The sequence below is a fragment of the Zea mays genome, chromosome 10, assembly GCF_902167145.1.
Source record: "Zea mays cultivar B73 chromosome 10, Zm-B73-REFERENCE-NAM-5.0, whole genome shotgun sequence".
Classification (NCBI taxonomy): Eukaryota; Viridiplantae; Streptophyta; class Magnoliopsida; order Poales; family Poaceae; genus Zea; species Zea mays.
This window is the reverse complement of record NC_050105.1, coordinates 112,179,450-112,202,705: the sequence shown is the minus strand read 5'-3', so window position 1 is coordinate 112,202,705 and position 23,256 is coordinate 112,179,450. Positions and strand designations below refer to the sequence as shown.

The 23,256-nt window shown below is 42.5% G+C and overlaps 1 protein-coding gene across 2 annotated transcripts; it reads right to left on the bottom strand.

Moving 5' to 3' along the window:
• Nucleotides 1–14,952: 14,952 nt before the first annotated feature.
• On the bottom strand, nucleotides 14,953–21,368 carry LOC100383847 (uncharacterized). Of its 2 annotated transcripts, none has more exons than XR_004853070.1 (9): nucleotides 20,924–21,368; nucleotides 18,820–20,490; nucleotides 18,263–18,489; nucleotides 17,809–18,141; nucleotides 16,570–16,816; nucleotides 16,192–16,320; nucleotides 15,893–16,125; nucleotides 15,670–15,793; nucleotides 14,953–15,495 (listed from the first exon to the last, which is right to left on the bottom strand). XR_004853070.1 is itself a non-coding variant. In NM_001362165.1 (9 exons), the coding sequence occupies exons 2-9, from the start codon at nucleotides 20,380–20,382 to the stop codon at nucleotides 15,257–15,259; spliced, it is 3,078 nt and encodes a 1,025-aa protein (NP_001349094.1). In that variant the 5' UTR covers nucleotides 20,383–20,490; nucleotides 20,924–21,190; the 3' UTR covers nucleotides 15,047–15,256. The 2 variants fall into 2 exon arrangements, 1 of the variants encoding a protein (NP_001349094.1); NM_001362165.1 differs by having other exon boundaries at nucleotides 15,047–15,495; nucleotides 15,893–16,108; nucleotides 20,924–21,190.
• Between the last annotated feature and the right edge of the window lie 1,888 nt (nucleotides 21,369–23,256).

The window sequence follows — 23,256 nt, the reverse complement described above, 5'->3', positions numbered from 1 at the left end:
AAGAACATGATCGTGACAAAGATTGTCGTTGCTCCGAAGCTACGCGCAAGGGAGCTTCGGCTTATCCGCGAGAAAAGGAACCGACTTAAAGAAGAAAAGGCTATTTAGTCCTCATAGATTTGTATATAAGTCAATAATAAATGTAAAGGACATGAATGTAATTTCTCACATGTTGTATCCTGTGCCTATAAATAGATGAACAGTACCCCCGTACTATTCACGCTGACTTGTGCTTGCTTTTACGTCACGCTTGTACTTTCTTGCCTTCCATCAAGCCGAAGATACTTTTGTAATTCAATATTGTTCCTGCCTTTCCATGATTACATAAGTAGAATGAATTAATAATGTTATATAATTGTCTATGTTGTTTCCTATATGCCATATGCTTCTTCTTTTATTTAACATATACTACGATGATGAATGTATGTCCTTCAAAACCTTCGTCTGAAGATCATTATATCCTAAGGGGAATAATGCTTCGAAAGACGAAGGGCATTAACATTTAACATCTTGTGTTGCCTTGTTCTTAATTCATAGTATTTGAGAACAAGTCCCCAACACCGGCTGGGCTGTATTTCCTTTTTCTTTTTCTCTAGATTTTTTAATTCCTTTTCTATTTCTTTTCTATAGGGTTTTCAATTCCAAATTCAAATTAGGTTTCAAATTCAAATAAATTCAAACATGTTGGGGACTTGTTCTCAATTGCTACGAATTAAGAACAAGGCAACACAAAGTGTTAAGGGTTAAGGTCCTTCGTCCTTCGAAACATTATATCCCTTAGGGCATAATGATCTTCACACGAAGGTCATGAAGGACATACCTTCATGATTGCAGTATACATTAATGAAAGAAGAAATATGTAAAACATAGAAAGCAACGCGAATACTTATGTGACATTATCAATTCAACTTTATTATATCATGAATAAACAGTAATAATATAGAACTACATTTATACCTTCGGTTTGACAGAAGGAAATAGTACAAGCGTAATGCACGAGCGAGTACAGGTCAGCGTAAATAGTACGGGGGTACTGTTCATCTATTTATAGGCACAGGGCGCAGCCTGTGTGGATTTACATTCATGTCCTTTACAACCGGTTACAATTATGACATAGATTATCATGGATTGGTTTTTTCATCTTTAAGTCGGTGCCACCCTTCGTCTTAAGGCATGTCGTTATGTCGAAGCTCCCTGGATGGTAGCTTCGGCTTTGCTTCTGTGTTGATCTTCCGAAGGTGTTTATTCTTATGGGACCTTCGGCGATGAAGCAGACCCCCAACAGTAGCCCCTTCACGGTGCTAGATCGTTTTTCATAACGAGCTCGACCCGTGAAAAATTCTCTTAGGCTTCGGAATACCGAAGGTCCGAAAAACACCTTCCCTGAGCTCGTTGTCGAGAAACGATTTAAATATTCCGAGTGTAAGGTGGTCCCACCATACGACGGGTACGCGCGATCTGGTGATTCGCCTTCTCGCGCACTATGGTCCACCGTTCAGTGGGTGCGGGCGATTGTTCAGCGGGTGCGAGCGGCTTGACGATTTACCTTCCCACCTGCAGCACTATATAAACAGACGGGTAGGTGTGAAGTTACCATAGCATTTACTACTATTGCACTGTTGTGCTGCCGAAAATTTTGACCACAGCCGAAGCTTATTCACTGTATTCTCAATCAAAGCATCGTTTTGCTTCAGCTTTGTCACAAGAGGGAGCTTCGGCAAAGATACAAAAAGTCATCAACTTCATCAAAACCGTGAGAAGTTCAGTATCAAATGGCCAAAGTGCGTTCAACGGCTAGGATTACACGCGACGGAGAGGAGGTCGAAGCTGCTGAGACTGCCCCAATCTCCGAAGTAATGAGGCAGTTGGGACTGGTTGTGACAGAGGGCGCCTCTGACGAAGGTGCACCTGCTGCTGAAGCTGAACAAGCAGATATTGAAGAGGGTGATGCTGGTGAAGAAGAGATAGATTACAACACCATTATGCCATCCAAACCCAGCCACTTGGATTTTGGGAAGTCGACTGTCTCCGAAGCTGATATGCCCATGATGATAAAGCTAGGCTACTTTGGGGAAGCCGAGAAGAAGCTGATTCGTTTTGGCGGGGAAGAAACTATTCTGAAGCCAGAAAATGATGAGGTAGTAGTTTACAGAAGTTTTTTCAAAGCAGGATTGAGATTTCCTCTGCATGAAATGATTGGGGATGTTTTGAAAGATTTCAAAATTTGTCTTCATCAGCTGACTCCTAACGCCATCATTAGGCTCAGCGTCTTTATCTGGGCTCTTCGAAGCCAAGGAGTGGAGCCGCTTGCCGAAGCCTTCTGCTGGGTGCACGAACTTCACTATCAGACGAAGGCTAGAGAAGATGGACTGCACGAGAATTTCGGTTGTTATAATTTTGCTTACCGCAAAGACATGAAGACTCCGGTGGTCAGCTACCGCACCAAATGGCCAACCGGCTGGAAGAATGAGTGGTTTTATGTTAAGGTTGATGAGAAGAAGGAGAAGTTAGTTCAGAGTCCACTGGACCTAACCTTCGGATTAACTAGGCCTTTATGCGACATGCTACATGGGTCACCATGCCGAGAAGCTGTGGGAGAATTTCGAGTTGTGTCTGAGCATATCGGTACTAGAGATTTGGTACAGGAATACCTAGCCAATAGAGTGTTTCCGACGTTAAAGGAATGGAATATGCCGAAGCTCAAAGGAGAAAAGAAAAAGAAAGAACTTGTTCGACTGCCCTATCATTTCAAGTTCAAAAAACATTTCAAAGAACCCTGCCAAGAATGGTTGGATACGATTGAAGTTATGTGCAATAAAATCTTGGGCAACTATACTAAGAAAGAAGATCAATTGATGATCGCGGCCTTCGGCACCCGACCGAAACGAAGGTTGAACCGAGTAATGAATGCCCTGAAATTTGAATATCCTGACTATGAACGATTAAGCAAGGGTGCCGAAGGGCCAAAGCAAAAAAGAGTTGTCAGTGTAATGAAGAGGCAGGCTGCTAGAATGATAGAAGAAGATGAAAAGGCTTTGAAAAAGAAGAAATCCAGCCCTGAGCCAAAAATGGCTATTCCAAAGAAGAGAAAAGCTTCGGCTGCAAAGCCGAAGACAGCTGATATAGAGGAAGAAGTTCCTTCAACGCCTCCTACTGCTGATGTGGAGGAAATTTTAAAGGTAATGACTGAATCTTTACCCCTCAAGCTAAGTCCACTAGGGCCACAACTAATGAAGCTTTTACAGAAGAAGGAGGAGCCTGCGACAATCAAGAAGCCTGCTGAAAAAAGGCGAAGGATCATTACTGTTTTTGATGCTATTGAAGAAACGCCACCGCCAGCCTCGGCGTCAAAAACACCGGCTGCCGAAGATACCGCAGCAACTGAGGTTGCCCCCGCCGAAGCTGAGACGGTCGAAGATACAAATCTAGAAGGCACTTTTTCTGATATTGATAAGATGATCTTGAACATGGCCGTGGAAGAAGCTGCTACAGCTGCCGAAAAGACCCTGGCCCCAGTGCCTGGGAAAGAGAAGGAGGTTGCCAAAGAAACTTCAGAGGAAGAGGATTTTAATTTTCAAGACACACTTGGCAAAAAGTTGTCTAAGGCTGAGAAGGAAGAATTGAGGGATTACGCAATATCATGCGGCTATAAACCAGGAGCATTGCTCTTCGGTGGCGTTGCCGAAGAGAGTTTAGGATGCCTCCTGGACCGGATTGGGGCGAAGGTTGTCAGCACTCTATCGAAGAGTGTTGGCTTTCCGGAGCTTGAGGCTGACCTCAGCAGATACCGGCGGCAACATATCGCTGGCAGTTTGTTTTATTCTAATTTCAAGGTGAAGTTCTTTCCTGAACTTTATTATTGTTTTTGAGATGAAGGTTATTCCTGACAAAGGTTATTTTTTTAGAGTCTACTGTTAAGCAAAACCTTGAGGATGCAGCAAGACCTGGAGGACAAGAAGAACGAAATTATAATTGAGGGCTTAGAGGGCAAGATTAAAGAGCACGAAGCTGCTTTGGAGAAGAAAGATTTCATGCTTCAGACAATGGAGGGTTCGCTGGCAGAAGCTCAAGCCGAGATTGTTAAGTTAAACAGTGAACTCTCCACGAAATCAAAAAGTTTCGAACAAGAGAAGAAGGATTTTGATGCGAAGCTTGAAGCTGAAGTTGCAAAAAAATCGAACTTGCAAAAGTCATTGAGGGAACTTCAAGATAAATGTATGAACTTCGGAAACCATTGCGTGCAGCGACTAAGGAAGTCTTCAACTCAGTTGGAGCCAGTTCTGAAAAGTTTAAACCTTCAGCTGAAAACCTGTCAGGCATCTTTGATCACATTGAAGGCGAGGTTGATGCTCTTGATGATGTCATAGTTGGGCATGGTGATTTCTGCGCTCTGCTAGCTTCTCGTGGCACAGCTATCGCTTTTATGAAGGCTGGTTGCACGCACGGGAATGTTGTAAACCACCCAAACTTCAGCTTATCACCAGCGGACTTAAATGACATCCCCAGTCTGGCCCGAAGCATTGGGAACAGATTCGTAACTCAAATTTGGGCAATGGGTGGACGAAGCTTGGTTAGTGATGAAGCTCGAAGTCACCTTAAACCGGTAATAAACTCATACCATATGCTTACCTTTTCCTTGAAACTTGAATTTACCTTATAACGCTTTGTTATGTACAGGATGACAAAGCCGAGGAGCAATGAGCCGAAGCTTAGCGGATGATCCGAAGCTTATCAGATGATGATGAAGCTGAAGACATTGATGTGAAAAAACTCTAGAGAAACTTTTGAATTATCCTTGTAAAGAATATTGTAATTTAAGGATCAGATACTACTCTGTAAATTTGTCCATACCTTGTAATATATTTTTACCTTTCCGTCCATGTATGAACTGCTTTGATGTGGACGAAACTTGTATTTTTTGAGCCGAAGGCGAAAACACCTTCCCTTCTTTTTGTACACAGCGAAGCATAAATCTGCTTCCTTTCCTTTTGCCGAAGCGTTATCCTTATAACTGAAGCAATTGTCTGTATCTGTATGATATGATGATGATGATCCTATGTATGTCTAAATGAATGTATATGAATGCAATGAATGATGTGATGTATTGTGCAAATGAATGTCCAGACACATGCTTACGAAGCCACATCAAAACTCCTCATTCCCTTAGAAATGACTGAAATCTTTTTGCCGTTTATTTTTCGGCTGCACCGCTTATTTTTCGGTGTAAGTTCTGCATCCCCTTTGGAACGTCTTTTGAACTTCTTCGCCTTCTATTTCGGCGGTATCACCGTTGACTTTTTGGTGTAAGTTCTTCATTCCCTTAGGAACGTCTTTTGAACTTCTTCGCCTTCTATTTCGGCGGTATTTGGCTTTGCATTCCCTTAGGAATGACTTTTGAGCAGAAAACTTACGTTGCGCTCCCTTAGGAACGACTTTTTGTAGCTTCGTCGTGCTCTGCATCCCCTTAGAGACGACTTTCAAGCTTCTCCCTGTTTTGCACTCGATGGTGCATGCTCAGATTTTAGATTTTACATATTTTTGAGGGATTTTGCTCTCGTAGAGCTGGATAAGAAAGGAAAAATTACAAACTATGGCCCCATTAAAAACCTTTCTCCCCCTTTGGAAAGGAAAAGGGTGCCATAGGAAAAGTGAAAAAGATTACATCAATTTATACATAATATCGTCGAAGCTCATCCGCATTCCAAGATCTAGGAATGTCGTTGTCGTCCATATCCTTCAATCTGTAAAGAATCGGGTCTTGACGAAGATACCACCAAAAAGGGACCTTCCCACTTCAGTTGTAGCTTGCCTACTGTGTCTGGATTGGCCACTCTTCGAAGTACCAGATGCCCTGGCTTAATGTTTTTCAGCCGAACTTTTCTGTCACGCCATTTTATTGTTTCGGCTTGATATTTGTTGATATTTTCCACAGCCTGAAGTCGGGTCCCTTCTATAGCATCTTTTGCCACAAAATAATCAGCTTCGTCTTCTCCTGAAGCTACTGTTCTAATTGACCCTGCCTTAGCTTCTTCTGGGGTTATAGCTTCGTCACCAAACAATAGCTTAAATGGTGTAAAACCTGTTGACCTTGATACAGTTGTATTGTGACTCCACACCACTTTAATCAACTCTTCTGGCCACTTTCCTCTGGATTGATTGAAGATTAACTTCATTATTCCCGTCATTATGATACCATTTGCTCTTTCAACCAACCCGTTTGACTCCTGGTGCCTGACTGATGCAAAATGAATCTTCGTGTCAATCTGGTCGCAGAAATCTTTGAAAGCTTCGGTGTCGAACTGTGTTCCAGTGTCCACAGTTGTAGCCTTCGGCACGCCGAAACGACAAACGATATTTTACCAGAAGAATTTTTGAACTGTAACCGAAGTTATTGTAGCCAAAGGTTTTGCTTCAATCCACTTAGAAAAATATTCCACCGCCACCATGACATATTTCAAATTATCTTGTGCTGGTGGAAGTGGGCCTAACAAGTCCAGGCCCCATTTTTGCAATGGCCAGGTTGGTTGTATTAACTGAGTTAATGACGAAGGTTGTTTTTGGTCCCTTGCACATTTTTGACATTTTTTGCACTTTTGGACCAGATCTGTTGCATCTGAAGCTACCTTCGGCCAGTAAAATTCCTATCTAAAAACCTTTCCCAGCAAAGGCCTAGACCCAATATGAGATCCACACAATCCTGCATGTATTTCCTTCATCAGTTCTATACCTTCCGTTCTAGATAAACACTTGAGAAGGGGGAAGCAAACTCCATGCTTGTATAATTCCCCTTCTATTATGATATATGGTCTTGTTCTTGCTTCCATTCTTTTATTGTAAACTTCGTCATCGAGAGGCAGTTACCCTAGAGAAAAGATATGATTTCAGTCCTCCAATCTTTATTATGTACTGGTGAAATGGCGAGCACTGCTCTCTCCATGAGTTCAACCGAAGGTGCCTTTATTGTTTCAAAAAATACTTCCGGAGGTAAAGGGAGCCCCTGAGCCGTTGATTTGGCTAACAAATTTGCATGCTCATTTTTGCCTCTTGGAATGTTCTTGACAGAGAAACCTTCAAAAGAAGCCTCCAACCTTCGAACTGTATCCATATATTTTTCAAGTTTCGGATCTCTTGCCTTGCTGCTTTTATCTATGTGGCCAGAAATGACTTGAGAATCAGTTTTCAGAATAGCCCATCTTATTCTCATTGTCCTTAACTTCCAAAGCCCCAACAAGAGTGCTTCATATTCGGCAATATTATTTGTACAACTGAAGTCTAGTTTGGCTGCATAACATGTTCTGACTTTCGAAGGTGCTATTAGAACAGCAACTACTCCTGCGCCAAAGGTTCCCCAAGAACCATCGCAGAACACTGTCCAGGCTTTGGCATTTTTATTTGTCTCTTCTTCCTGAGCCCCTGGCGTCCAATCAGCGATGAAGTCTGCTAACGCCTGGGACTGAATTGAAGATCTATGCACATAATCAATGGTGAATTCATTAAGCTCTACAGCCCATTTTCCAATTCTTCCAGTAGCCTCTCTATTCCTCATGATGTCCTTTAGAGGTTGTGACGAAGGAACAATTATGTGGTATGCTTGAAAATAATGTCGAAGCTTTCTGGAGGCCATTAACACAGCATATAATACCTTCTCCAATTCTGTGTAATTTTTCTTTGATGGACTTAGAACTTCGGAGACGAAGTATATTGGAGCTTGCTTTTTAGCCTGACCATCTAGCTTCTCTTGTACCAGTGCCGCACTCACTGCAGAATGCGAAGCTGCCACATATAAGAGCAATGGAGCCCCTGGCACGGGTGGAGTTAATGTTGTTAAATCAATCAAGTATTGTTTCAACTCTTCGAAAGCTTTTTGTTGTGCCGGGCCCCATTGAAAGACTTCGGCTGACTTCAGTATTTCAAAAAATGGTAGATTCCTTTCCGCTGATCGGAATATGAATCTGTTTAATGATGCTAATCGTCCTGCCAGCCGTTGAGCCCCTTTCTTCGTGCTTGGTGGCTCCATCCAAAGGATAGCTTCGATCTTACTTGGGTTAGCTTCAATTCCTTTCGTTGAAACCAGACAGCCAACGAACTTGCCTTTCTTTACTCCGAAAACACATTTTTCTGGATTTAATTTCAGGCCAGCTTGCCTAAAATTGGCAAATGTTTCTTGCAAATCAGCAATGTGATTTTCTTGCTTCGTGCTTTTCACTATGATATCATCAACATAGGTCAGCACATTTCTGCCTATCTGGGAATGAAGGACCTTGGCTGTCATTCTGCTGAAGCTTCCTCCAACATTCTTGAGCCCCTCAGGCATCCAAAGATAGCAATAGGTGTCGCTGGGAGTTATGAAGCTAGTCTTCGGCTCATCTTTCTTCATCCAGATTTGATGATAGCCTGAATAACAATCCAATAGACTCATGAGAGCTGCTGCATCTACAAGAGAGTCTATTCTTGGTAGTGGGAATTCATCTTTTGGGCATGTCTTGTTAAGATCTGTGAAGTCAATGCACATTCTCTATTTGCCATTGGCCTTCTTCACCATGACAGTATTGGCTAACCACTCTGGGTATTTCACCTCTTTGATGACACCAGCACTGAGAAGCCTTTTCACTTCATTCTGAGCACCTTCGGCTTTATCATCACACATTTTCCGAAGCTTTTGCTTTCTTGGCCTGAAGGATGGGTCCACATTGGGTGAATGTTCAATGACATCTCTGTTGACACCACAAAGATCATTGGCTGACCAAGCAAATACATCTTTGTTGTTGAATAAAAATCTTATCAAAGTTTTCTCTTGGTCTTCAGATAGCTGAGACCCCAGCAGTACTTTTTGCTCTACTATATCTTCACATAGAAGCATAGGCTTCGGGCTGATCTGCCGAAGCAGCCTTCTCTCTTTTGTATTTGTACTGTTCACAGGCTTCGACTCCATCTATGTTGTGAATTGCCTTTGAATCTGTCCAGTTTCCTTCAGCTTTCCTGGCAGCTTCCTGACTCCCATGAACAGCAATGGGCCCTTGTTCTGAAGGTATCTTCATGCATAGATATGCTGGATGAAGTATTGCTTCGAAAGCATTAAGTGTCCCACGACCAATGATTGCATTGTAGGGGTATTCCATGTCAACAATATCAAACACAACCTGTTCAGTCCTTGTATTGTGGACGAAGTCGAAGGTCACTGGCATCGTGATTTTGTCGAGTGCTACAATTCGCCTTCCTCCGAAGCCACAAAGAGGGTGTGTAGCATCATGAATCTTATCTTCTGGCTCTTGCATCTGTCTGAAGGCCTTAGCAAATATGATATCCGATGCACTACCTGTATCAACCAGAACATTATGGACCAGAAATCCCTTGATGACACAAGATATGACCATAGCATCATTGTGAGGGTAATATTTGAGCTGAAGGTCCTCCTGAGAGAAAGTTATTGGGATGTGGGACCATTTTGACTTGATGAAGGGTCCCTGCACCCCCAACATGTTGCACCCTTCTCTGTGCTTCCTTCTTCTGCTTCTTGTTAGCCGGCTCTGAACTTGAGCCACCTGTTATCGGGAGCACCAGCTTCGTAGCCGAAGGTGCTACGACTTGATTGTTGAACGAAGCCATTAGCTCAAAAGTGGAAGTGAGTTCACCGGAGGTGGGCACCAAATGTTGGGGACTTGTTCTCAATTGCTACGAATTAAGAACAAGGCAACACAAAATGATAAGGGTTAAGGTCCTTCGTCCTTCGAAACATTATATCCCTTAGGGCATAATGATCTTCAGACGAAGGTCATGAAGGACATGCCTTCATGATTGCAGTATACATTAATGAAAGAAGAAATATGTAAAACATAGAAAGCAACGCGAATACTTATGTGACATTATCAATTCAACTTTATTATATCATGAATAAACAGTAATAATATAGAACTACATTTATACCTTCGGCTTGACAGAAGGAAATAGTACAAGCCTAATGCACGAGCGAGTACAGGTCAGCGTGAACAGTACGGGGGTACTGTTCATCTATTTATAGGCACAGGGCGCAGCCTGTGTGGATTTACATTCATGTCCTTTACAACCGGTTATAATTATGACATAGATTATCATGGGCCAATTGGTCTTTTCATCTTTAAGTCGGTGTCACCCTTCGTCTTAAGGCATGTCGTTATGCCGAAGCTCCCCGGATGGTAGCTTCGGCTTTGCTTCTGTGTTGATCTTCCGAAGGTGTTTATTCTTATGGGACCTTCGGCGACGAAGCAGACCCCCAACAAAACATTTGCAACACCTCAAAGAATATTTTAAGCTCGGCATGATGCAACATGTCATGACTCATAAATGTTTTGGCAAAAATAAATAATTAAATCCCCCTAACCTTAAGCTATTTCTACTTAAAAGGGAAAAAGGGAGAGAGAATCTAGAAAGAGATGAAACCTAGAGTGAGAGAGAAGAGTAACACATGAATTTGGGTGATAATTAGAAAGAAATTTTATACCCTCAAATTCAGGGTGTTACATGTATCTTGTTCCAAGTCACTATATGTGTTTTCTCATTGCCTTTGGTTCTACTTACAATTTTTGTGAGGCAATGGGGTTAAAAGGTCACTAGTTCTTCTGTTTTGGTGCTTGGTGCCAAAGGGGGAGAAATTAAGGCCAAAGCAACTTGATCAGCTATCACTTATGAATTTTTCAAAATTTTAGTGTAAGAATACTTGGTTTTTTTATCAAAACCCTCTTATTACAAAAACTGCTCTCTTATAGGGGAGAAATTTGATTATTATGGGAAAAAAGGAGAGTTTTTTATGTTTGGTCAAAACTAGTCTTGAAAGATATTTTTGATTTGCCAAAACAAGTGTTTTTGACATATGGATAGGCAAATGAATTTGTTTTGTGAAAACTATGCAAGTGGTGGCAAAAATGATCCAAATATGCCAAATCCTAAGAAACTTTATTAGTCTTCAATTTGACATCAATTTGAGACTTTTAGCTCGTTTGAATACGTTAGTGCATTATGAGTTGCTTTTAATGTGTTGGCATAAATCACCAAAAAGGGGGGATTGAAAGGGAAATGTGCCATGGGGCCATTTCTATATTGTTTTGGTGATTAGATGCTCAACACATTATTTTTGACTAATATGAGCTCAGAATTAAAGAGAAGAAAATTGGAGAAACAAAGGTATGATTCTAGCACTTAGTAATTTTTTTGGTACTAACTATGTCTAGTAAGTGCTAGGGATCTTCTCAAATTGAGAGAAATTAAATTGGAGAAGTTTGGCTTAGTCTAGCCAAACTTGCACCAGTCTGTGGTGCACCTGACCGTTCGGTGTGCACCGGAGGGTCTTCGGTGCCTGGCTGGTGCGCTCGGTGAACAGGCCGCTCTCGGGAAAAAGCCAGGGCGCCGCGGCTATAATTCACCGGACTGTCCGGTGAGCCAGTCGCGCGCCCAGCCAACGGTCGACCGCGCGATCAGCGGGCGATACGTGACTTAGTCAACTGTCAGCAGGCATCATCGGACTGTACGGTGTGCCACAGGGCCAGTGACTGGCAACGGTTAGCTTCACCAAAGAAGGAAGGAAATCGGGCATTGTTCATCGTCCGGTGCGCCCACGGACAGAAGGCAATCAAAGCCTACCAAATGGAGCACCAACGGCTCCTAGGGTCGTTGGGGCTATAAAAGGGACCCCTAGGCACATGGAGCATAATACCAAGCAGTCATGGAACATCCTACAACACCGAGACATCGAATTCATGCCTTTACTTTAGTAGATAGAGATTTGGGCGCTTGTTTTGAGATGTAACACCGATGTGTTGTCTTCATGCTCTTCTCTCTTGTCTTGTGTGTGTGAGTTGCTGCAAGTTTGTCATGTGTGTTTGATTCTACTTCCCCCTTACTCTTGTGGTTTACTTGAGAACAATTGTGTAAGGGTAAGAGACTCCAACTTGTGGAGATTCCTCGCAAAGGGAAAACTTGAGATAAGGAAGAAAATTGTGGTACTCAAGTTTGATTTTTGGATCACTTGAGAGGGGTTGAGTGCAACCCTTTACCGAAGGAGGTCACCACAACATGGAGTAGGCATTGGCCGAACCACGAGATAAAATCACCGTGTCACTTGTGCATCTCTTTATTGTGATTGTTTTCTTCCATAGAGTTCTCACATACTCACTTGTGTTATTGTTCCTAAGTTTAATACATATCTTAAAGGAACAATCAAGTCAAGAGTTCTCTTCTTCTCTCTACCTCTATTCACATCAACTTGGTTTTCATTCTACTAACGTTTATTATAAACCAAGTTTGTCTTGTTTAGAGTTGATTTTTGTAGGATCATCTATTCACCCCCCCCCCTCTAGGTGCTCTCACTAATGGCTAGATCCTTTCCTTGAAGGTATTTATACCCATCCATGTCAAGCATTTAGAGTCTCTTGACATTCTAAAGTTCTACACACACCCTGTGGTGTCCAAGAGAGAGACTTAAGCTAGTGGAGTGTTTTAGATTTGATAATCATAAGATTAAGGAATCCATTAGTGCTTTAAGAGTTGCAAGTGTTCATCAACTCTTCTCATTAGGGTTGGCTAGGTCAAGTGAGAGTTTGTGCTTGTACTCTTGATGATTAGCATCACTTAAACATATTATGGGAGTTTGGTGTCACTCGATGTAGCTTATGGGTGACCCAACTCATAGTGTAGGCAGTTGTGGGCAATTCACCTTGTTGGAGTGATAAAGAATCAGCGCGTAGAGAATAAAGGGCCCTTGGATAGATCAAGGGGGAGCTACACCCTTGTGTGGGTGCTGACTCTCCAATACCTCAAAAAATATTTTCTTGTTCCTTTCACCTTAGAAAGATAACCTTGATATGAGGGAGGCTGGGGCACCCTCGCACCACTAGATGGAACAAGGCTAGAATCCATCCACCTCTACTCTTTGGGCCTTCCCACTGAATGAGGGCGGAGAAGGGATAATTGTGGCACTCTAAGGGTTGATTTGGTGACAAGGGGATCACGGGAGGGTTAGAGGGGATTGAGGGGGAAATGAACTAATTTCCCCCTCGATCCCCTCCAATCCTCTCGTGATCCCGGGTCACCAAATTAGCCCTAAGGGTGGGGTGGCCACACAAGAGGGGTATGCGACCTTGGGGTGGTCATCGAGTCTGGGTGGTCGCCGGCATGGGATTGAGGTTAGCAGAGCACCATGGAAAGGGAAATGAGGTGGTGAGGGAGGGGAGACAAGGATTCTCTTTAGATAGGAAATCATGTCTATACCAAATTCAAGATAGAAAGAGATATGATATGTTGTTAACAAAGAGAGAAAATATATGATTAGCTATAGTTATTGTCTATTGAGTAGTTATTATCCATCATGAACATAGTTTCTATGTATAGTATCTATATAAATTAATGGAAGCGTAAACAACATGAGGTTTCTAGCATTGAGATTACCCTTATGACAAATTAGTTTTAATTCTATGAGGATGGAAAAGGATCATATTTGCATGAAATTAAATCCATATGTCACCTTTTATCATATTTTAATTTAAATTTAAATATAGATATAAATATTTTTAATATGAATACAAAATGGATGGCTTAACTTTAGGTGTTTACTCAACTTAACTTAAAGTGCATATTGTTAAATTTAAATTACATTAATTAAATTTTACTATTAAGTTCATTAATAACCAAAGAGAAATAAAATTAAAAACACATTTCTAATAATATTTAATATCAAAGAAAACTAAATTATAATAGATAATATTTAATAAAATAATAAGCCAAGTGAAAATTTTAAAATAGAATCTGTGGGCAATAAGTAGCAATTTTGCTTTACCAATATTTTTTAATTGCAAAATTATTATAAGTAAAGATTAAAGTATGTGGGTATAACATAAACAAAGATAGATCATAAAAATAATATAATTAAGTAAACAATTAATAATTAAATATATTAATTAATCAATCATTATTTATATATCATGAAATTAAAAATGAAAAATTGAATAAAATAATTTAGATTAATAAAAAAAGTATTACAACGACAAATATATTATGTTTAAATAAAACTATAAATAATAAAGTTAATTTAATATTTGTGTATCATTAATAATATTAAAAATCATTTATAGACATAATATTAAATGGTTTCAATGCATCCTTAGTAATACAGTAATAGTCTTTCAACCCAAGCATAGTACGCTAGAGTTGATACTAACAGAAAAATCAAAATTAAAATATGTGGACAATTTTTTGTATGTACTCCTATTTAAAACTAAGATTAAAATCAAATAATTAGTCACTAGTTGTGGATAATTTTTTAAATAGATTAATACCTTGTCTTATGGATACAGGCAAGTTCGGGTAGTCTTTTTTGTCGAAACAAATATAAAATCAGATAGAGAAAAATAAGAAAAAATGAATTTGAATATATCCATTTAGTACACATTATAAACCGACATACAAATATCGGATAATTGAAATATCTATTTCTATTTTCCATCCCTATTGTTCTCACTTTCTAATGCATATTTATCTTTTTCAGAATGTTGTTTATCTCTACCTCTCTTGCTTATTCCAGTGCACTATAACCTTTTTTACTCCTTTAGAGCTTGTTCGTTTCGTCATTAATCCATGTGGATTGGGTGGTATTGAGTCGGTTTAATTTCATAGCAAGTCAAAATACATCCCAATCCATCTCAATACACACCAATACACATGGAATTGAAATAACCGAACAAGGCCTTACTAGGAGGGAGTCTTTTAAAAAATATTATTTCTAGAAAACAACCCTCCTATCTCTCCTGCATCTTTTTTTTAAAAAAAAAGTCTTTCACCTTTATTCTTATAGCTTGAATCGTACAGATGCATCAATTGCACATGATAGGTTCCCTACTTAATTTCTTTGATTAGTACATATATTTTAGGACCAAGCGAATATCTTTCAAGAGATCGATACCAAAGCACAACCTTCAACATGCAAGATGAATGACATATCAGTTCATTGCTTTTATAGACTTTGCAATTCAACGCAAGAAAATTGCGGCAGGCGGTGTTTCAGGCTTTCAGCCATACAAACTTTCCAGCATTTAGGAACACAAAATCAACGCTGCGAGATGGAGTTTTTCCAAACTTACAACGGTTTGTTTCATGCGGTACTGCAGAGTCGAAACAATTATTTCACCAAATGGCTGCACAGATAAAATTTAAGGCATGTTCTCTCTATATTGGTATTATATCAAATTCAAAAGGTCCCCAATTCCAAGAATCTACAGGGGCCTCGTTTCTTTCAGAAAGGGTAGTTGAGGGGGTCGCGCTGCAGCGCCTTCTGCACCAGCTCCGTCTGCTCCTGCACGTGCACCGAGTAGAAGCCCGTCGCGGTAGCAGCCGACGGGGCCCTGCCGACGTACTTGATGTCCTCGATGCCACCCCGGCCCAGAACCTTCATCGCCGTCAGCAACCGCGGGTTGATGTAGCTGTATGCTCCCATGTTCATCGGCTCCTCTTGGCACCACACGATCTCGGCATCTGTACAACATAAACGCGTGTGTATCAGCTTGTTTGTTGTTTAATTCATTCATTAGAATGAAATGTCAACTATCCTTCATTCCTTCCAGCTAGCAAAACATATTCCAGTATAGTTGAAAAATGGGTACGCAAGTGTGCGCTATTTCTCGGGTAATTTCAAATTATAAATCTTACTTGGATATCTCTTCAACTCGCGCTGGATGAGGTCATAGGGGAACGGGCAGAGCTGCTCAACTCTACATATAGCAACATCAGTGCGCTCCGACTTCCTTCTTTCTTCATCCAGTTCATAGTACACCTGAAATCGTAGTCAAAAAGGGTCAAAGATTGGCTTGCCAATTTACCAAAGACAACTAACAATCTTCAAAATACAACTTCCAAGAGTGACACAACCTACCTTTCCAGAGCAAAGAACTAGGCGGTTGATTCCCTCCTCGAGGTCCTTGTGATTATTCTGGTCCTTAATGAGACGCTTGAAGCGTGTCCCCTGTTTGTCGAATCCAGGGTGGCCCGCAAGATCATCAAATTCAGATAGGTTCGACTTGCAGTCCTTGTGGCGAAGGAGGTTCTTTGGGGACATCACAATCAAAGGCTTCCTGAAGTCCCGGTGTATCTAGAAATAAAGGGCAGCTAATTCAGTGCAGCACATCAGATGGTTTTACACTAGGAAGGGGAATTTTTTGCAGAGATCTTCACCTGGCGACGCAGAACATGGAAATAATTTGCAGGAGTTGTTACATTAACGACCTGCCAATTGCACTGCTGGATTTGCTTCCGCAGTGTTGGATCCATCTCGGGTATAACATAAGGGTTGTCATCACTCATCTGCAATACAGTTATTGATGTTTAATATAAAAGGATGCAGGTAACCGAAAACTATCAGCATCTAAACGATGTAGGGCCAAGAATACATTTCCATATACTAAAACTGAAAATATTTCTCTGGCATTTAGACTCATTACACGTATAACTGATAAACTGCATAGTAGAGAAGTAACGGCAAATCCATCATCATGCAAAGTGGCGACTGTTCCTTTTAAGTGCATCTTTGCTACTGGAAATGCAAAATAGTACCTGAAGAAAGCGTTCCAATCTTGCACTAGAATGTTCAGGCCCCTGACCATCATATCCATGAGGAAGGCAAACGACAAGGCCAGTCTGGCGGAGCCATTTTGACTCCCCACTACTCAGGAACTGATCAAATATCACTTGAGCTCCATTTGAAAAATCACCAAACTGAGCTTCCCATAAGACCAATGAGTTTGGGTTCTCCATGGAGTAACCCAATTCAAAGCCCAAAACAGCAAATTCTGACAGGGAACTGTCAATATAATTGCATACAACAGATCAGGCTAAAAAAACAGATCCATTATTAAAAGGAAAATAATCAGGTAAGGAAATATGGGTATTCCCTTCTATTTATATCACATAGCAGTTCTTAACCTCAAGGTTATGATTTTCTTGAGAACAACCCCAAAACTTATTTTCGTCTGAAATTAAAATTACTAATTTGGCCAGTAATGGGGGTGAAAAGTGTTCAGTTCTGTTTTTTTCCCTTGAACTACCACAAGGAGAGCTGTGTCATTTCATTAAGACAGGAAGAGAACAGCAAGCCTTGTTAAATAACCCGACTAGAAGAAACATCCCAGACACTGAGCCATATTTTTTCTTATATTTTGCATATGAAGATTCATACAGTTAAAGATGATATAAGAGCATGTGGATATCAGCCATAAAATCCAACGACCACTGAAAATTTTTTATCCTTCAGTCCTGTATCTAGGCTGTTTTAATCTGATTACTAGTCAATATCAATACCCTTTATGCTTGTTTAACAGTTTGTTATTATCTACATCCAAGTGGTCAGTCTGGAATCTGGATCATTAGTCAGGAATCCTATTCCTGGCATGTGTTTCTGGCTTTCTGCTGCGCCTTAAACGTGCTTCTCAATTCACCAGTACAAACCATGTAGCATTATCTCAGAAGTTTGAATAATTAAAGATACCACAATACCCACGCATCAATAGTAAGTAGGCAGTACAACAATAATACAGACTACTGATAGTACAACAACATTATTTTACCTGACGTTGTTTGACATATGGATATGCAATGCCTTTTTATTTATTTTATTGGTGCTCATTATGTGGAAACAAGAATCAACTAGTGCAGCTGACAAAAGTACCGGTTCCTGTTTTGAATCTATCTGGTTATTGTAATGTTGCATGTTTCCTAAAAAAGTGAGTGAACTTAAGCTGCTAACCCATGCACATCACTAACAGGAACAAGTAGTTAGTATATCTTAGTTCATACCTGTTGCTCACAGTAAAAAGCTCCGCATCTTGGTTCATAACAAGATGATCCAGCGGGCAGTACTGCTCTCCAGTTTCTTGGTCATGGATGACAGAGTGTCGATGGCTAAATGTACCCCTCTCAACATCCTGACCACTTAACCTGACATGGTTCCCCTCAATTATAAGAGTAGCAAAAGCAAGTGCTTCACCAACTGCCCAATCAATGCCTTCTCCAGTCTCGATCATCTGACGCCGTAGATCAAAAATCTTCTTCACAGCCCTGTGAGGCTTGAAATTTTCTGGCAGAGTAGTCATGGCTTCTCCAACACGTTTTAGAATCTCTGGCTTGACACTGCATGGTTGAAAATGCATTAAATAAAGCGGCAAAGCGCAACTGATTTTTTTCAGATCAAGATCACTTAAAATGTGAAGAAACGCAGAAACAGCTAAACTAGATGGGAAGATCTATTTACCCGGTGTTTCGGATACGCGAAATCTGCTCTGGTGACTTGAACCCAGTCCAGTAAGCTGAAAGCCAGTCCCTCTTGTTGGGAACATAGTCTTTGCTGTTCTGAAATTCCTCATTAAGTATAGTGCTGACCTTTTTGTTTAACCTATCAATATCTTCCTTTGAGATCTTCCCAGACTCTAACAACTTCCTTTGATAAATCTCTAGCGCACTTGGATGGTTCCTAATCACCTGAAGCAAACAGAAATCAACTTTCCAAATATGATGGGCACAATTACACATCTGACAGTGACAAATAATACGGAAACTACACCAAATTTGATTGTTCAGAATCAATGTTGATTTCAGACTTTTAAGAATTCTTATTATTATTATGATATCAAAAGATACAAAATGTGCTCATATTTTTTCTGCCGTTCAGAATTTAACTAGATGGAGTACTGAAGACATCACTGCTCAAATGGTACAGAAAGAATCAGGATAGAAATGAATATGTGGAGACAAAAGGGCGTATAAGTTTGTGCCAAATCTTGACAACAAAGTGAAACAAAGAGTGTGTACCTTGTACATCTTAGGTTGGGTGAAGGACGGCTCATCAATTTCATTATGGCCAAATCGCCGGTAGCATACAATGTCCACCACTACATCTGAATGAAATGTCTGACGCCATTCTGCGGCGAGCTCACAGACATGAACAACAGCCTCCAAATCATCACCGTTAACATGGAAAATAGGAGCATCCAATGCTTTTGCTACATCTGTGCAATATTGTGAGGATCTCCCTGACCTTGGATCAGTAGTGAAAGCAACCTGATTATTGACCACGATATGTATTGTCCCACCAGTGGTGTAGTTTTCAAGGGCACTGAGATGCAGCGTCTCATACACAACGCCCTGCCCTGAGAAACTACCATCACCATGCAGCAACACTCCCAAATTCTTGGTCCTGTCACGGTCATTAGAATAGTACTGCTTCGCTCTTGTTTTCCCAGCAACAACAGGATCAACTGCTTCCAAATGACTCGGGTTTGCAACCAGTGACAGATGGATATGTTTCCCACCCCTGGTAGGCCTATCATATGAAGTTCCAAGATGGTACTTGACATCACCAGTCCCTGTATACAACCCCTCGCCTTCATTGACAGGCTTGGTGCCACCACTGAACTCGCTAAATATCTGTCGCAAGGGCTTCCTCACAACATTTCCCAAGACATTTAACCTGCCTCTGTGTGGCATCCCAATGACAATACTCTCTACACCAAGATGAGCTGCCCTGTCAAACATCTCCTTCATGCCAGGGATCAGAGTCTCAGCACCTTCAAGACCGAACCGTTTTGCAGTTGTCCACTTGGTCGCCAAGAAACTCTCAAACTGTGTGCTCCAGATAAGCCTATCAAGCATGACCTGACGACGGTCATAAGTGTAATCCATTGGGTTAACTGTCTCAATCCTATCCCTGAGCCAGTTGCACTTCTCCCTGTCAGGTATGTGCATGTACTCATACCCAATGGTACCGCAATAGGCCTGCTCGAGCCGCTCCAGCACCGAGCGCAGCGTCTGCACTGGCCGGTTTTCAGACAAGAACCCAGCCATCATCCACACCCCAAGAAAGAACTCGCGGTCTAAGTCCGCCTCAGAGAACCCATAGAACGCCGGGTCCAACACATCCGGGACCGGACGCTCCTCAAGCCCGAGCGGGTCGAGCTTGGCTTTCAGGTGGCCGCTCACCTGGTATGCCCTGACGAGCAGCAGCAGCCTCATGCTCTCCTGGATGGTCTGCCCAGAGAGGCCGGGTGAGGTGGTGGCAGCCTGGCCGACGAAGTTGCGGAAAAAGTTGTCCCAGGACTCATCGACAGAGCTGGGGTCGGCCTCCCAGGCCCGCTGCAGCTCCTCGAGGTAGACGCTGCTGGTCCCATCAAGGAAGCTGTCGGTGAGGCGCGAGAGCGGCACAGCACGGGGCGTGGGCGCAGCGAACCGGCGCGGGCAGGTGGAGTGGAAGTAGCGCGCCGGCGCGGCACCTGGGACGGCGCCACCGCCGGCGGCAAAGGGGCTTGCCGCGGCGCGCAAGAGGTTCCTTCGCAGAGCCAAACGGGCCAGGCCGGACGCCGCCCGGAACAGCCCCATTTTCAGATCAAGGTCGATTCGCCAAAGTCAACCGCGAAGGGGATGTGTCTAGTCTGTGGGATTGCGGAATCTAGCCTCCCATCAGCCGCCGATCGATCCCACGTCCCCCTGCACAAGAACAGGAGATTGGTTAGGTTCTCCCTAGAGAGCAGCAGGAACAACAACAACAAATTAGGCAACGAAATTCCAGTGCAAGGGAACTGATTTAAATTAGGCACCGAAATTTCAGGGGAATGGAACTGAATTTTGCATGTATCGCGGCTGGGCTTCCCAAATAGAACTAAATCTCGAACAATTACGCACCGCGCGGATCACTAATGACAGCAAAACTGGCCTGCCAGTCCCCATCCGAGATCGGTCACTCCGTACAGGGCACTGAGGCACGCGATTTCTTCCCATGACACCAGAGACTAAGAACAAGCACTACGCAGATTCCGCAGCAAACAATCGATCCAATCAAACAAGAGAAAACCGCGTGACAGAATCAGGCACGGAGGGACCGAATCAGGCACGAAGGGAGCAACGAGCGGGCGGGGCTTACCAGTGAGTGGGCTACTCGTCAGCCGGTGCGGAGGATCGGAGGAGTAGAAGCCGGGAAGGGTCTCGCGCCGCGCCGCCGCGCTCCGGTGGTTCGGAAAAGGAGGATGGGGACGGGTACGCTTCGAGGGCCGTCTCCCCCGCCCGTGGTGATGTTGATGATGATAAGAGGGCAAAGGTGCGCGGCGTTGGCCTGGGTCCCCCCCTTGCTCCCTCCCACTACCGGTGGCGATGCCGATTGCCGATGGCGAGGGCGATAGATCCGGAGATGGGATGGGGTGAGAGGAAAAGGTGGACTGGCGGTGGGCCCTGACGACAGTGTCACGGTTTCAAACGGACTGGCCCACAAACTCCCACCTGGGTGGCAAGAGATGCGCAGCGCCCGCAGCACCGGAAATGTCTGCGGCCGAGCTTTTTGCTGTGGGCAGCGCTTGTTTCCAACTATTTACCGCGTGAGGCAACAAAACACAACGAAGTCACGGCTGCTCACGGCACATGACAATTCTGCTCCTAGGCTGTCTCCAATAACCAGGGTTTTCTATCTTTTTTTAAGGCATGTTTGGTTCGCGTCTAACTGTGCCACACTTTACCTAAGGTTCGTCCGAATTGAAAAACTAACCTTAGGTAAAATGTGGGAAGTTAGGTAGTAAACCAAACAGGCCTTTAACCTAATTCTGCCTGTTTTCGAAAACGAAAAATAACTGAATTTTGCTCGAATTTCGCATTTCCTGAACAGTTTACGTTTCTCAACCAAATTTCGTCTTTTTTGACCGAGAAACGTATTTTAGTTAAAAAAATTAAAATTTTGACAAGACTTATCTGTATTTTATTCAAATCATGTTGCACAATAAATAACAATATTATCAGGTACCCAAGAATCGGGAGTCCAAAGTAGGCTCAAGATTCTCGACAAACACTTGTTGACCAAGTCTCTATCAAGCAACCCTGCGAGGTGGAACGACCAACCAAATCTCTATCGAGCAACCCTGCGGGGCGAAGCGAGCGACCAAGTCTCTGTCGAGCAATCCTACCCTACGAGGCTGAAGTACCGACCAAGTGTATGTCGAGCAACCCTGCGAGGTGGAGGTGTCGACCAAATCCTTACCAAGCAGCTCAGCGAGGCGGAGACCCCAATCCGGTACTGTTGACCCACGTCAGCCACGATAAGACATGGTATTAACAAACTACATGTGACGCGGCATTACCAAAGGGGTGTCGGGAAGTATCTATCAACGTGACGGTACGTCACCGCATACGGTCTCTGCTTGGTGGGATCGGATGACCACCAGTCCTAGGGAACCTAAGCATCGGCGTTGCCATAGTAACATGCATATCGAGTAGGACACATCAATACATCATATCGAGTGTACGATTAAGCACGCTAGGAGGATGACACATGGTTAAATGACAAAAGGCAGGGTCACAACGCGCACGACACCAAGACTTGCCCTGTCTCTGCCTTGTGGGGACCAACGGGCGTCGCTTCAGGGACCCGTGTAGAAGACGGTACGCCATGACTGGTGAACAACTACGCACGATCCCGAAGACAACGTCAGGAAGGCTACGCCGAGGCAATTAAAGACAACACTACTACAAATTGTGTCCTTACTAGTAGAAAACAAGTCATCTGTATAAAGCCCTACCCTTGAACTATAAAAGGGCAAGACCCCCTCCTTCCCACACATGCATCAGCTTTAACACATCTCTCAAAGCAATAATACGATCAGCACTACACTGGACTAGGGTGAAAGCCTTAACTAGTATAACCCTCTATCTCGACCCTCTCTCTGAGTCCCTAGCGATTCACCATCCAGAGTGAATCTGTGTTAACATCCCCTCCCGAACACAAATTATATTGTCCCACTGGTTCTAAAAGCACGACAAATATATTCACAAATAGTTTGATGCCCAAAATCGCATAAACCATACTTACACAAATAGAAACACACAAATTGAATGCAAAAGCAATAGAAGGTTACAATCGTGTCATACAACGATACAAGTACATATAAAGTTTTTTTATAATATAATTCTTTACATATTCAATTGGATTCATATTATTCATGCATGTTTGAACCTTCCGGGTATGAGCTCACTCCGTATTCATGACCCTATACAAAGTTATAAAATAACATTAACTAGATAATATAAATGGAAAACAAGTAGTAAACGACAAAAACAAAAGTAACACACCTCGTAGCATGTATAATTATATCCATCCATCTCTGTGAGTCTGTAAAATACAGAAGATAGTGCCTCGGGTACTGTTGGATGCGAATATATGTATGGTGGTGGTAGAGGAGGTGGTTGGTCATGCCCATACATGAGCAATGGTTG

Bases quoted from the DNA above. Each gene is read 5' to 3' on its own strand.
- LOC100383847 (NM_001362165.1), bottom strand. From the start codon at position 20,382: ATGGGGCTGTTCCGGGCGGCGTCCGGCCTGGCCCGTTTGGCTCTGCGA. The intron at 16,817-17,808 runs GTATGAACTAAG...TTATATTGACAG, and splicing joins CTTTTTACTGTGAGCAACAG to TTCCCTGTCAGAATTTGCTG. The intron at 15,794-15,892 runs GTAGGTTGTGTC...CTACGATTTCAG, and splicing joins TAGTTCTTTGCTCTGGAAAG to GTGTACTATGAACTGGATGA.